This window comes from Nerophis lumbriciformis, linkage group LG24, assembly GCF_033978685.3.
Source record: "Nerophis lumbriciformis linkage group LG24, RoL_Nlum_v2.1, whole genome shotgun sequence".
NCBI classification, from domain to species: Eukaryota; Metazoa; Chordata; class Actinopteri; order Syngnathiformes; family Syngnathidae; genus Nerophis; species Nerophis lumbriciformis.
In genome coordinates, this window is record NC_084571.2 from 35413327 (window position 1) to 35426696 (window position 13370).

Here is a 13370-nt window from a genome sequence, read left to right on the forward strand (position 1 = left end):
CCGATGTCGAATATTTCCAAAAACAATTTGAAATGTGGACTCATCAGACCACAGAACACGTTTCCACTTTGCATGAGTCCATCTTAGATGATCTCGGGCCCAGAGAAGCCGGCGGCGTTTCTGGATGTTGTTGATAAATGGCTTTCGCTTTGCATAGTAGAGCTTTAACTTGCACTTACAGATGTAGCGACAAACTGTATTTAGTGACAGTGGTTTTCTGAAGTGTTCCTGAGCCCATGTGGTGATATCCTTTAGAGATTGATGTCGGTTTTTGATACAGTGCCGTCTGAGGGATCGAAGGTCACGGTCATTCAATGTTGGTTTCCGGCCATGCCGCTTACGTGGAGTGATTTCTCCAGATTCTCTGAACTTTTTCATTATGGACCGTAGATGTTGAAATCCCTAAATTTCTTGCAATTCCACTTTGAGAAACATTGTTCTTAAACTGTTTGACTATTTGCTCACGCAGTTGTGGACAAAGGGGTGTACCTCGCCCCATCCTTTCTTGTGAAAGACTGAGCATTTTTTGGGAAGCTGTTTTTATACCCAATCATGGCACCCACCTGTTCCCAATTAGCCTGCACACCTGTGGGATGTTCCAAATAAGTGTTTGATGAGCATTCCTCAACTTTATCAATATTTATTGCCACCTCTCCCAACTTCTTTGTCACGTGTTGCTGGCATCAAATTCTAAAGTTAATGATTATTTGCAAAAAAAAAAAAAAGTATCAGTTTGTACATCAAATATGTTGTCTTTGTAGCATATTCAACTGAATATGGGTTGAAAATGATTTGCAAATCATTGTATTCCGTTTATATTTACATCTTAACACAATTTCCCAACTCATATGGAAACGGGGTGTGTAGTTATCTACCAGTTACTCAAAAATTAATTGATTTGAGGACAGATCACTTCAGGAACAAAACATACATTAAATGTTGCTCATCTGGACACCACGGGTCCTTTAATGCAATATTTATTTTAAATAGGAGGTTGGCTAAATCACATGGTGTATGTGCCACAGGTTTTCAGCTTGTTTGCAACTTTAGAACATTCACAACAAGCTGCATTCAGGAGGTAAAATATTTATTAAATAAAGCATCCCTCAAAAATACAAGTGTGCTTCGTTTTGAATGAAGAATGCATCAAACGGTTGCACAAATTGTAACATCACACAATGAAAATGTAGTGACTAGGGGGGTTAGAGTTAAACATGCAAGCGTGGGCGGGGCAGCAGGAAGACAAGGGGCTCTATTCTCTTATGTAAAATACAACAAGCTAGTTAAGAAATGTAACAAAACTCAGGCAATGTGTTGATGACAAGGCAGTTTGTGTGGTCTACGGTGATCAATCTAAAAGAAAAATCTCTCAATGACATTTTTAAATCCCATTTTGACCATTGTTCAAATATTGACAAGATATTCCGCGCAGGGAATAAATTGCACCGTTAGACAAGAAAAAAACAATGTGAAGCGTGCCTTTAAAATATACACAAATATAAAGAACACAGTGTATTGTTGTAAAAAAAAAAATGTGACGAGGTAGTTTCAGTAACAATCTTATTGTAGCTTTTACTAGACCTTCGATGGCCTTGAAGGAGGTATTTAAAAGGACGTACAGCAAGTAACATGCCATGCGGATGAGGTCAGCGGTTCAATGAGGTATTCACATTACGGTAAGTGCCATGTCGATGACCACCCCAATGTACCCCACATCTGGATTCAGCCCATTTTTAGATATGTGAAATGCTGTGATAAACATACCAATTGTTCCAAATAGACCTACGAACTGTGTTGTGAACACGCACTCTCACACAACACTATTAGGGTGAAAGAACAGCTTTCATTGTAAAGGCCTGTTGGGGCTAATAATCATTTAAACACAATAAAATTAAGCAAAAACAAAAATGTGCTCCACTTGTCTGACTTTTGCAGCTTTACAGATTAATTTCCCCCTTCACTTCATGAGAGTGTTAAGGTGACACTGAAAATTGGGAAAACATGTGAGAATGCAGAATATTATATTTTAGGAAAATTATTTTAACAGGGATTTTCACTTTTTTGTTTTCTCACAAATTCTAGTGAACTTTGTATTTTTGTCTTTTCTTTCCTATTAAAATTATTGAAACATTTTATTGATAGTCTTTAGTGACTTTGTACTCAAATGTTTTTTTCTCAGTACATTTACGTGTTTGGCTTTTGAAAAAAAATATTTTTTGTATTATTTTTAATGTAGTCATATCCCGACTTCTTAAATTGTTTTTATATAATAACTATTCTTGCAAACTTGTTTTTGTTCTTTTAAAATAAACTCAAGTTATAATCCATGTAATTTACTGTAAATGATCACTATTTTCATGTTTTTTCACATTTTCATACAACTTAATTCTCATTATTTTTTAAACATTCTTAATTTGAAAAATAAAAATAAAAATGTTAATGAGTTTTTCTGGTAACATTACAACTTTATTCTTTTTGTATGACATTTTAACATATTTTTACAATGTAGTTACAGTAAAATTGTTTTTAATTCTGAGGAAATAAATCAATTACCACTTTTTTCTCATTGGAATTACACATTTTTTCCCCAGTCAATTTTTTTCTCAGTACATTTACGTGTGTTTGGCTTTTGCAAAAATGTATTTTTTGTATTTTTAATCCAGTAATATCCAGACTTCTTCAATTGTTGTAATATAAATTCTTGCAAAGTTGTTTTTGTTCTTTTAAAATAAACTCATGTTATAATCCATGTAGTAATTTACTGTAAATGATCACTATTTTCATGTTTTTTCAAATTTTCATACAACATTCTTAATTCTCATTATTTTTTAAACATTATTAATTTGTAAAAAAAAAAAAAAAATGTTATGAGATTTTCTGTTAACATTACAAGTTCATTATTTTTGTATGACATTTTAACATATTTTTTCAATGTAGTTATAGTAAAATTGTTTTTGATTCTGAGGAAATAATTCTATTACCACTTTTTTCTCATTGGAATTACACGTTTTTACCCCCAGTCAATTTTTTTCTTACATTATTTTATTTACAGTTTGAATTTATTCTTACTAATATACTTCCTTCCTCTTTGTAAAATTACGGCTTTATTCTTGTAATTGTATGTATTTATTTTTTCAGTGTGGCCTTAACACTCCTCGGGAAATCCCATGGAAGAACATCTGCTGCAGTCTAGGTGGTGTTGGTGTCGACGTGGGTGAAACACTGATGGTGGTTCAAACCGTACTTGTAGGCGTAACATTTCCCGCAGTCCACGCAGCTGTACGGCTTCTCTCCCGTGTGCGTCCGAAAATGAATGTTCAGCGAGCTTTTCTGGGAGAAGCTTCTGCCGCAGCTGAGACAGCTGTAGGGTTTCTCTCCGGAGTGGACGCGCTGGTGAAGCTTCAGGTACGTCTTCTGGGCGAAGCACTTTCCGCAGACCGTGCAGCTGAAAGGTTTTTCGCCCGAGTGGCGTCTGATGTGGACTTTTAGGCTGCTTAGATAGTTGAAGACTTTACCGCAGAAAAGACACTGGAAGTGCTTCATTGGTCTTGTGGGTTTTAGTGGAAAGCTGATGAGATCTTTGGCAGCGACGACGGCGCTGTTTGTGTAGTCGGCGTAGTCGCTGGTCGTGGCGGGAGGGTTTGTGTTGTCCAGCATCGTGCTCATCGCCGCGTCCTCGATCAGCTTGTCCATAATGCTGGGCTGCGAGCGCTGCGCTTGTGCGTCCACCATCAAGGGGAAGGTGGACAAATCCTCCGAATGAAGCTGCAGCTCACTCACGGATCGGTGGAGAGAACTTTGGGCCTCCACCATCCCCACATCTGCAACACATTAACAACATGTCACATCGACAATAACAACAACAATGATGTTTCATCTCAATTCACCTTTCCTGCTCTCCGTCACCCTCATCTGCTGCCCAAGTGGATGATCGTCATAAATTTCCTCCTTGACGAAGATGAGATCGGGTTCTCTGTCTATGATATCCAACACCTGACAAAGACATGACAGTCACCAGCAGTGTTACTGTAACGCCGTTAGTTTCGGTGGTAACTAGTAATCTAAAATGTGGGGCGGTATAGCTCGGTTGGTAGAGCGGCCGTGCCAGCAACTTGAGTGTTGCAGGTTCGATCCCCACTTCCGCCATCCTAGTCACTGCTGTTGTGTCCTTGGGCAAGACACTTTACCCACCTGCTCCCAGTGCCACCCACACTGGTTTAAATGTAACTTAGATATTGGGTTTCACTATGTAAAGCGCTTTGAGTCACTAGAGAAAAGCGCTATATAAATATAATTCACTTCACTAATCTAACGCGTTATTTTTTATATTCAGTAACTCAGTTACCGTTACTACATGATGCGTTACTACATAAAAAAATAACGTAAGTAGTATCGACTAGAAACAGAAAATCTGAGTGTGTTTTATTGGAGCGCTGCGGTGGAAAAGAAAAGGTGTGCTTTGTGTGGGTGGGGGCTGGGGGGGGGGCTCCCATACCGTAGTTGAGGAGCGCAGGGGAGACGTTCCTCCAGGGCCTATGTACTTCGGGGCTAACAACCTTCACTTAACCCGGAAGTGGGTCTTTACAGCTGAGGGTGAATGACGAGGCCGGCGGTTTGTTGCAACTTTGTGACTTTATTGGACGCGGCCATCCACCAAGCTAGAGCACCTGCACGCACTCACTGTTGCCGCTCGCTCACCTCTCTCGCCCACTCACTCACTGACGTCACTATGTCATATCTTAAAGGGCCACACACATACGCTACTCTCATAACAACTAACAAGACATCATGGTGAAGCCAGAAGTCGAGTTTCTTAACATGGAGACATTCTCAATACTTTTCTTTTGTCGAGCACAAAGAAAATAACATTTTAGTTAAATGTAAGTTGTGTCTTGGATCAAAGATCCTATCTACTTAAAGTTAAAGTGCCATTATGTTGCAGCTATTTAAAATAGTTTAGTCAATTTGTTCTGGCCTGAAATAAATTGGCCCTTTGAAACATATCTTTGTATTCGTGTGTTGTATGTAGACCACATTGCTTAGCAGAATTCAGTCAAGTTGATCAACAGATTGTATTATTCTCCAGTGCAATAACAGTACTGAAATGAAGGCTAAAAAGGCATTAATGGGAGCCTTAAAAAAAAAGGGGGGGGGGGGGGGGGGGGGGGGAAGTAACTAAATAGCTACTTTTCACAATAACGCATTACTTTTTGGTGTAAGTAACTGAGTTAGTAACTGAGTTACTTTTGAAATATAGTAACTAGTAACTGTAACTAGTTACTGGTTTTCAGTAACTAACCCAACACTGGTCACCAGCCTGCTCACTGGTCCACAGGTTAATCAATCACCTCTGGTGCCATGCTGGACATGGCGACAGGCTCCACCGGGTCTTTCCTCTGAGGGGTGACTCTTTTGTCGTCTCGCCAAAGGTCCATGCACCAGTCCTTCCCGAAGACGCCATCGATGGACGGGGCGTCCTGCTGATGGTCTGCTAATGGAAGCAAATATGAAAGTGAGACCTTCTTGTTCTTCTTAAAACGGCATTCACTTGTCGACTGCAAAATCAATGAGTGTAGAGCAGACCTGCGCAAATTAAGGCCCAAGGGCCGCATATTAAGCTTTTCAATCTGGCCCGCCGGACATTCACAAATTATTTTTTTAGATCTTTAAGATGGAAAGTGTAGCTGCTGCAGTGATGTTTTCTAATGACTGTAAGTCTTAAACTATACAAAGTAGACATGTCCGATAATGGCTTTTTTGCAGATATTCCGATATTGTCCAACTCTTAATTACCGATACCGATATCAAGGGATACCGATTTATAAAGTCGTGGAATGAACACATTATTATGCCTAATTTTGTTGTGATGCCCCGCTGGATGCATTAAACAATGTAACAAGGTTTTCCAAAATAAATCAACTCAAGTTGAAAAATGCCAACATGGCACTGCCATATTTATTATTCAATTCACAAAGTGCATTATTTTTTTTTAACATGCCTCAAAACAGCAGCTTGGAATTTGGGACATGCTCTCCCTGAGAGAGCATGAGGAGGTTGAGAGGGTCGCGGGGGTGTATATTGTAGCGTCCCGGAAGAGTTAGTGCTGCAAGGGGTTCTGGATATTTGTTCTGTTGTGTTACGGTGCGGAAGTTCTCCCAAAATGTGTTTGTCATTCTTGTTTGGTGTGGGTTCACAGTGTGGCGCATATTTGTAACAGTGTTAAAGTTGTTTATATTGCCACCTTCAGTGTGACCTGTATGGCTGTTGACCAAGTATGCTTTGCATTCACTTGTGTGTGTGAAAAGCCGTAGATATGTGACTGGGCCGGCACGTAAAGGCAGTGCCTTTAAGGTTTATTGGCGCTCTGTACTTCTCCCTACGTCCGTGTACACAGCGGCGTTTTAAAAAGTCATAAATGCAACTAATCTTAACCCTAACCCTAACCCTAATCTTAACCCTAACCCTAACCCTAAAAAAAAAAGTTAATTGTTAAAATTGTTTAAAAAAATTAAAAATTGTTTTAAAAAATTAAAAAAAGTTTTTAAAAAATTTAAAAAAAGTTTTTAAAAAATTAAAAAATTAAAAAAAATTAATTAAAAAAAAAAAAAAAATCAATTTTTTTTTTTAAAAATCAAAAAAATTTAAAAAATTTAAAAGAAATTTTAAAAATTAAAAAAAATTAAAAAACAATTTTTTTTAATTAGTTTTTTTTTTTAAATAAAAAAAAATTTAAAAAAAATCATTTTTAACTTGAAAAAAAATGTTTACCTTGAAACATTTGTTTTACCTTGAAAATCATTTTTTACCTTGAAAAAATTTACCTTGAAAATTTTTTTTTGCCTTGAAAATAATTTGTTTACCTTGAAAATCATTTTTAAACTTGAAAAAAAAAATGTACCTTGAAAATTTTTTTTTACCTTGAAAATCATTTTTTACCTTGAAAAAAAAATTTTACCTTGAAAAAAATTTACCTTGAAAATTTTTTTTTAACCTTGAAAATCATTTGTTTACCTTGAAAATCATTTTTAACCTTGAAAAAAAAATTTACCTTGAAAATTTTTTTTTACCTTGAAAATCATTTTTTACCTTGAAAAAAAAAATTTACCTTGAAAATTTTTTTTTACGTTGAAAATCATTTGTTTACCTTGAAAATCATTTTTAACCTTGAAAAAAATGTTTTGCCTTGAAACATTTTTTTACCTTGAAAAGCATGTTTTAACTTAAAACATTTTTTTTAATTTTCAAAATTTTTCTAATTTTTTTATAATTTTTGTAAAAAAAAAAAAAAAATTGTAATTTTTTTTTTATTTTTGTAAAAAAAAATTAAATTTTTGTAAAAAAAAATTAAATTTTTGTAAAAATGTTTTAATTTTTGTAAAAAATTTAAATTTGTAATTTTTTATTTTATTTTATTATTATTTTTAAACATTTTTTAATTTTTTTGAACATTTTTGAAGCGGCCAGCCTGAAATGTGGGTGTCAGGGACAGACGCGGTTCGAGATTTTTACAACAAAGTTCTAAAGCTTAGTGATATATCAGATATATCAGATTGTATGTGGGGTTTTTTTTACCCTTCACGTTCATATTTCACTGTTTGTTGCATTTCACTTGATTGTAAAATATGTCGATCGAGAAGGGGTATGATGTTGTCAATATTCAGTGTTTTATCGTTCATAGTTAACTTCTTAAGGCCCAAGCTGTTTGTTTACATGCTTTTTTTATTTCTCTTTGCTATTTGGACTTATTGGACCCTAATTAGAATAAAAACTAAGAATCATCTTTTGATATGATGTACTTAGTCCATAAGTAACAAACGTGTACTTCATGTTTAGTGACATGCTAATTCTTATTTTTACACTTTTTTTTTTTCAAATTTCATTGTATGTTATACTCTTCTGACACCACCAGATGGCAGTATAAGTGTCCACATAAGTGGCCATAAGACCCCAATTCAGTAGTGTACACAATTTTGGAAATAAGAGCTAAAAGGTGCTGTCCACGCATGTGGCCACTAAGCCTTTAGAGGTAATATTGTAAATCCCACATTCTTTATTTTCAAGTATAATCTGGGTGTCTCATACAGTAGAAAAATGTAAAATTCTGTTCCGTTTTTAGCTTTCAATCAGACATTATTGTGAGGTTTTGTATTAGTGTTCCTAAAAATAGATATACTGGCTCCCAGACACATTTTTTCCTCTAAATGTGGCCCCTCGAGTCAAAATAATTGCCCAGGCCTGGTGTAGAGATTGTCCAAAGTATAATACTTCAATAGCAACACGGAAAACATACATAGGACCTGCTTTCAAGTATTTTTTAAATCCTGTTTTTGTGGGTTTTATGAGCTGGAGGCTCAAATTATGTACAAATAAACAACTAAATACTTGTTGGCCCTGAATCTATAATCTACGGAAGATTAATGTTTTGAATGGATTTATGGAAATATACGGTATACACTTTTCCATGATATTCTAATTTTTTGGAAGGGGTCTGAATTTGACTTATTCGTGGTAGCCCGTCACAAATGCAGATTTAGTGCGCCCGTTTCATCGTTGCTCATAAACAAATAATGGCAATGTGGCAGTTTAGCATAACTGCACATGGTTTTCCAGAGAATAAGACGAACCAGAAATGATATGTGATGCACTTTAGCAACTAGGTCGCTATAGTTAGCAAGTAGAGGTAAATTTTAAAAAATGAAGGAGAAGTGTATCTTGTGTCATGCATTTGTTAGGTAATCAAATACAAGTGGTCAGTGGAGATTCGTCACCACAAGCCCAGAAGTGTGCAAACCAGCCTTTGTCATTTTTATTAGTGCTAGGAAAACAAAGCTTTGAGACACTTTGTTTGGCAACCACAGGTTGACTTCTTTCTTTAGAGAGGCAAAGTGTGGCCTGAGGGACATTTGCTAAACGCAGCTCTTTTTATTAGGCTCTTCTAGGCACATAGGAGAAATACAATTTAAAAAATCATAAATTATTACAACATACTATTGTTTTTGGTGGACTATTGTTGTTATTCATGAGCATATTTATAAGCACGGTATGGTTTGTTTCATAAACTGGGAAGCTATAGGCCACTGCTGTTCTTTTTTAAATGTGTACTTACCTCTTAGCAAACAGATACTGCAATTTGAATTCTGTGCAAAAAGATGTTCAAGTACAGTGACCTTAAATATCAATATTCAATAAAGTAGTGAATTTAAAACCAGATGGGTTTAGATTTCTTATTATGGTATCGAATATGTATCGAGGACCGTGAAAATTCCCAGGACCCCTTTAAATTTTGTAATCTTTGTTTCATTGCCGCCATTTGCTAACATCAAAAAATTACTTTTATTTCTCATTTATGTACCTTCAGCGCCCCATCTTGACAGAAAAACACAAATTTAGAAATGTTTGCAAATGTATTAAAAATAAAAACCCTTTCAGGCCCTTTGCTCAATACTTTGTCAATGCACCTTTGGCAGCAATTACAATTTCAAGTATTTTTGAATAAGAAGCCACAAGCTTGGCACACCTATCTTAGGGCAGTTTGGCCCATTCCTCTTTGCAGCACCTCTCAAGCTTCATCAGATTGGATGCAAAACATTGGTTTTGTAATTGCTGTACAATTAAAACATACATATGAGGTGGCGACTTGTCCAGGGCCTTCCGCCCAAATGCAGCTGAGATAGGACAAGCGGTAGAATATATATATATATATATATATATATATATATATATATATATATATATATATATATATATATATATATATATATATATAGACACACACACATATATATATATAGACACACACACACATACATATATACACATACATATATATATATATATATATATATATATATATATATATATATATATAGAGAGAGAGAGAGAGAGACATATACGGTACATACATATATACACACGCACATACATAAATATATATATATACACACACACACACATGTATACACACATATATACATTTATATATATATATACACACACACACACACACACACGTATACAATTGCTTGTTTGCGCAATTTTAGAACATTCACAACAAGCTGCATTCAGGAGGTAAGATATTTATTAAATAAAGCATCCCTCAAAAAAACAAGTCTGCTTTGTTTAGAATGAAAAATTCATCAAACGGTTGCACAAATTGTAACATCACACAATGAAAATGTAGTGACTAGGGGCGTTAGTGTTAAACATGCAAGCGCGGGGCAGCAGGAAGACAAGAGGCTCTATTCTCTTATGTAAAATGCAACAAAACCCAGGCAATGTGTTGATGACAAGGTAGTTTGTGGTTTATGGTGATCAGTGTGGTTTATGGTGATCAATCGAAAAGAAAAATCTCACAATGACAATTTTTAAATCCCATTTTGACCATTTATCCATACAAGGCATTCATTGCAGGGAATAAATTGCACCATTCGTCAGGAAAAAACAATACCAAGCGTGCATTTAAAACGTACACAAATACAAAGAACACACTGTATTGTTTGTTGTAAAAAAATAAAAATAAAATGTGACGAGGTAGTTTCAGTAAGAATCTTACAATTGTAGCTTTTACTAACTAGACCTTCAATGGCCTTGAAGGAGGTATTTAAAAGGACGTACAGCAAGTAACATGCCATGTGGATGAAATCATAAGTGAGGGGGCCATGCGGTTGAGGTCAGCGATTCAATAAGGTATTTACGTCTGTGTATATATATATATATATATATATATACACACTCACACACACACACACATGTATGTATATATATGGAAGGCTTTCGTCGGCGGCCTATGTTCCTCAGGGAATACTAAGGCCTAAGTAAAGTATGTGTACATACATATATATATATATATATATATATATATATGTGTGTGTGTGTATACACGTTGTATATATACACGTGTATATATACACTCACACACACACACACACACACACACACACACACACACACACACACACACACACACACAGGTGTTATATATATATATATACTAGGGGTGTGGGAAAAAATCGATTTGAATTCAAATCGCCATTCTCACGTTGTACGATTCAGTATCGATTCCATCCATCCATCCATTTTCTACCGCTTATTCCCTTTTGGGGTCGCGGGGGGCGCTGGAGCCTATCTCAGCTACAATCGGGCGGAAGGCGGGGTACACCCTGGACTCTCATTTTTCAAAAATCGATTTTATTTTTTTTAATTAACCAATCCAACAAAACAATACACAGCAATACCATAACATTGCAATCCAGTTCCAAAACCAAACCCGACCCAGCAACACTCAGAGCAATTGAGGAGACACAAACACGACACAGAACAAACTAAAAGTAGTGAAACACAAATTAATATAATCAACAACAGTATCAATATTAGTTACAATTTCAACATAGCAGTAATTAAAAATCCCTCATTGACATTATCATTAGACATTTATAAAAAAAATAAAAAAGAACAATAGTGTCACAGTATCTTACACTTGCATCGCATCTCATAAGCTTGACAACACACTGTGTCCAATATTTTCACAAAGATAAAATAAGTCATATTTTTGGTTCATTTAATAGTTAAAATTAAAAATCTACTACTCTGCTTGCATGTCAGCAGACTGGGGTAGATCCTGCTGAAATCCTATGTATTGAATGAATAGAGAATCGTTTTGAATCGGGAAATTATCGTTTTTGAATCGAGAATCGCCTTGAATCGAAAAAAATCGATTTTGAATCGAATCCTGACCCCAAGAATCGATAATGAATCGAATCGTGGGACACCCAAAGATTCGCAGCCCCACCTTTAATGGCCTTGAAGGAGGTATTTAAAAGGACGTACAGCAAGTAACATTCCAATGTGGATGAAATCATAAGTGAGGGAGTCATGCGGTTGAGGTCAGTGATTCAATGAGGTAATCACGTATGTATATGTATATATATATATATATATATATATATATATATATATATATATATATATATATATATATATATATATATATATATATACACACACACACACATGTATGTATATATATGGAAGGCTTTCGTGGGCGGCCTATGTTCCTCAGGGAATACTAAGGCCTAAGTAAAGAAGTAAAGAATGTGTATGTATATATACACACACATGGTGTTTATATATATACGTGTGTGTGTGTGTGTGTATATACACGGGTGTGTATATATATATATATACACACGTGTATATATATATATACACACACACACACACACAGGTGTTATATATATATATATATATATATATATATATATATATACATACACGTGTATATATATATACACACACATACACGTGTTATATATATATATATATATATATATATATCTTACCTCCTGAATGCAGCTTGCTGTGAATGTTCTAAAATTGCAAACACAAGCAATTGTATATATATATATATATATATATATATATATATATATATACACACACACCTGTGTGTGTGTATGTATATATAAATGTTTATACATATATCGCAGTATACATTTTACGCCATATTGTTTTTAACTCTTCATTTAGATTGCTTTCGAAGAAAGACTACATTTACAGATTCTGATCCTACATTCAAAATAGCTTGCTTTCAAATACACAAAGTGAATCAGATCCGTATTTATTTTACAGCAGAATCAGATTAAGGGTTGAATTGAGTTTTGTGACACTTTCTGGATGGGCACACAAATGAAGAGGAGAAAATAGACGCACCAGATTTATGAGCCTCTTGACTTTCCGGAATCCTCCGACTGACGCTGTTGACGTGTGCGGGGTAGTAGTGCGCCTCCCGGGCGGCCCTCAGCTGCACCTCCAGGGAGTAACACCTCCTCTTCAGGGCCTCGTTCTCGCTTTTGTGCAGGGAGATCTCGCCCAGGAGGACGGAGGAGCATTCGTCCGCCAGGTTTCCGATCTCCACCAAGGCCGTCTTGGTCAGCTTCTCCATTATGGCCGCGAGCTGCATTCGGAAACTCCGGTTGGTTGTGTTGCACATCATGTCGGCGGAGATGAGCTGGGCGAGTGGAATTGTCCCCGCCACGTCCCTCATGTGTCGGACAAAAGCAAGGAGAGTGGGATACTCACTCTGACAGTTAGCCGTTAGCTGGGCCGCGGTGCATTGTGGGAGCGCTGGCTTTGCCCTTTCCGAGCGGGGCGTGAAGGCAGCAAAGGACATCAAAATAAAACACGAGTTTACTGTATGTTTGAATCCATTATATTTTCTTCTGGTGTTAAAATCAGCACTATTTATGGTGTAGTCATAATTTTAACAATAATTGTCCCATCTTTTAATATGCTTCCCTCAAAACCGTGATATTCTTGGGCCGCCGTGTATTGTGGGATTGACGACTTTGCCCTTTCCGAGCCGTGCTGAAGGC

General features: G+C 36.0%; 1 protein-coding gene across 1 annotated transcript; it reads right to left on the reverse strand.

Annotated features, from left to right (window-relative positions):
- Window positions 1-1070: 1070 nt before the first annotated feature.
- On the reverse strand, window positions 1071-13134 carry LOC133620668 (uncharacterized). Its single transcript, XM_061982262.2, has 4 exons — window positions 12709-13134; window positions 5349-5491; window positions 3888-3993; window positions 1071-3821 (listed from the first exon to the last, which is right to left on the reverse strand). The coding sequence occupies exons 1-4, from the start codon at window positions 13040-13042 to the stop codon at window positions 3190-3192; spliced, it is 1215 nt and encodes a 404-aa protein (XP_061838246.2). The 5' UTR covers window positions 13043-13134; the 3' UTR covers window positions 1071-3189.
- Between the last annotated feature and the right edge of the window lie 236 nt (window positions 13135-13370).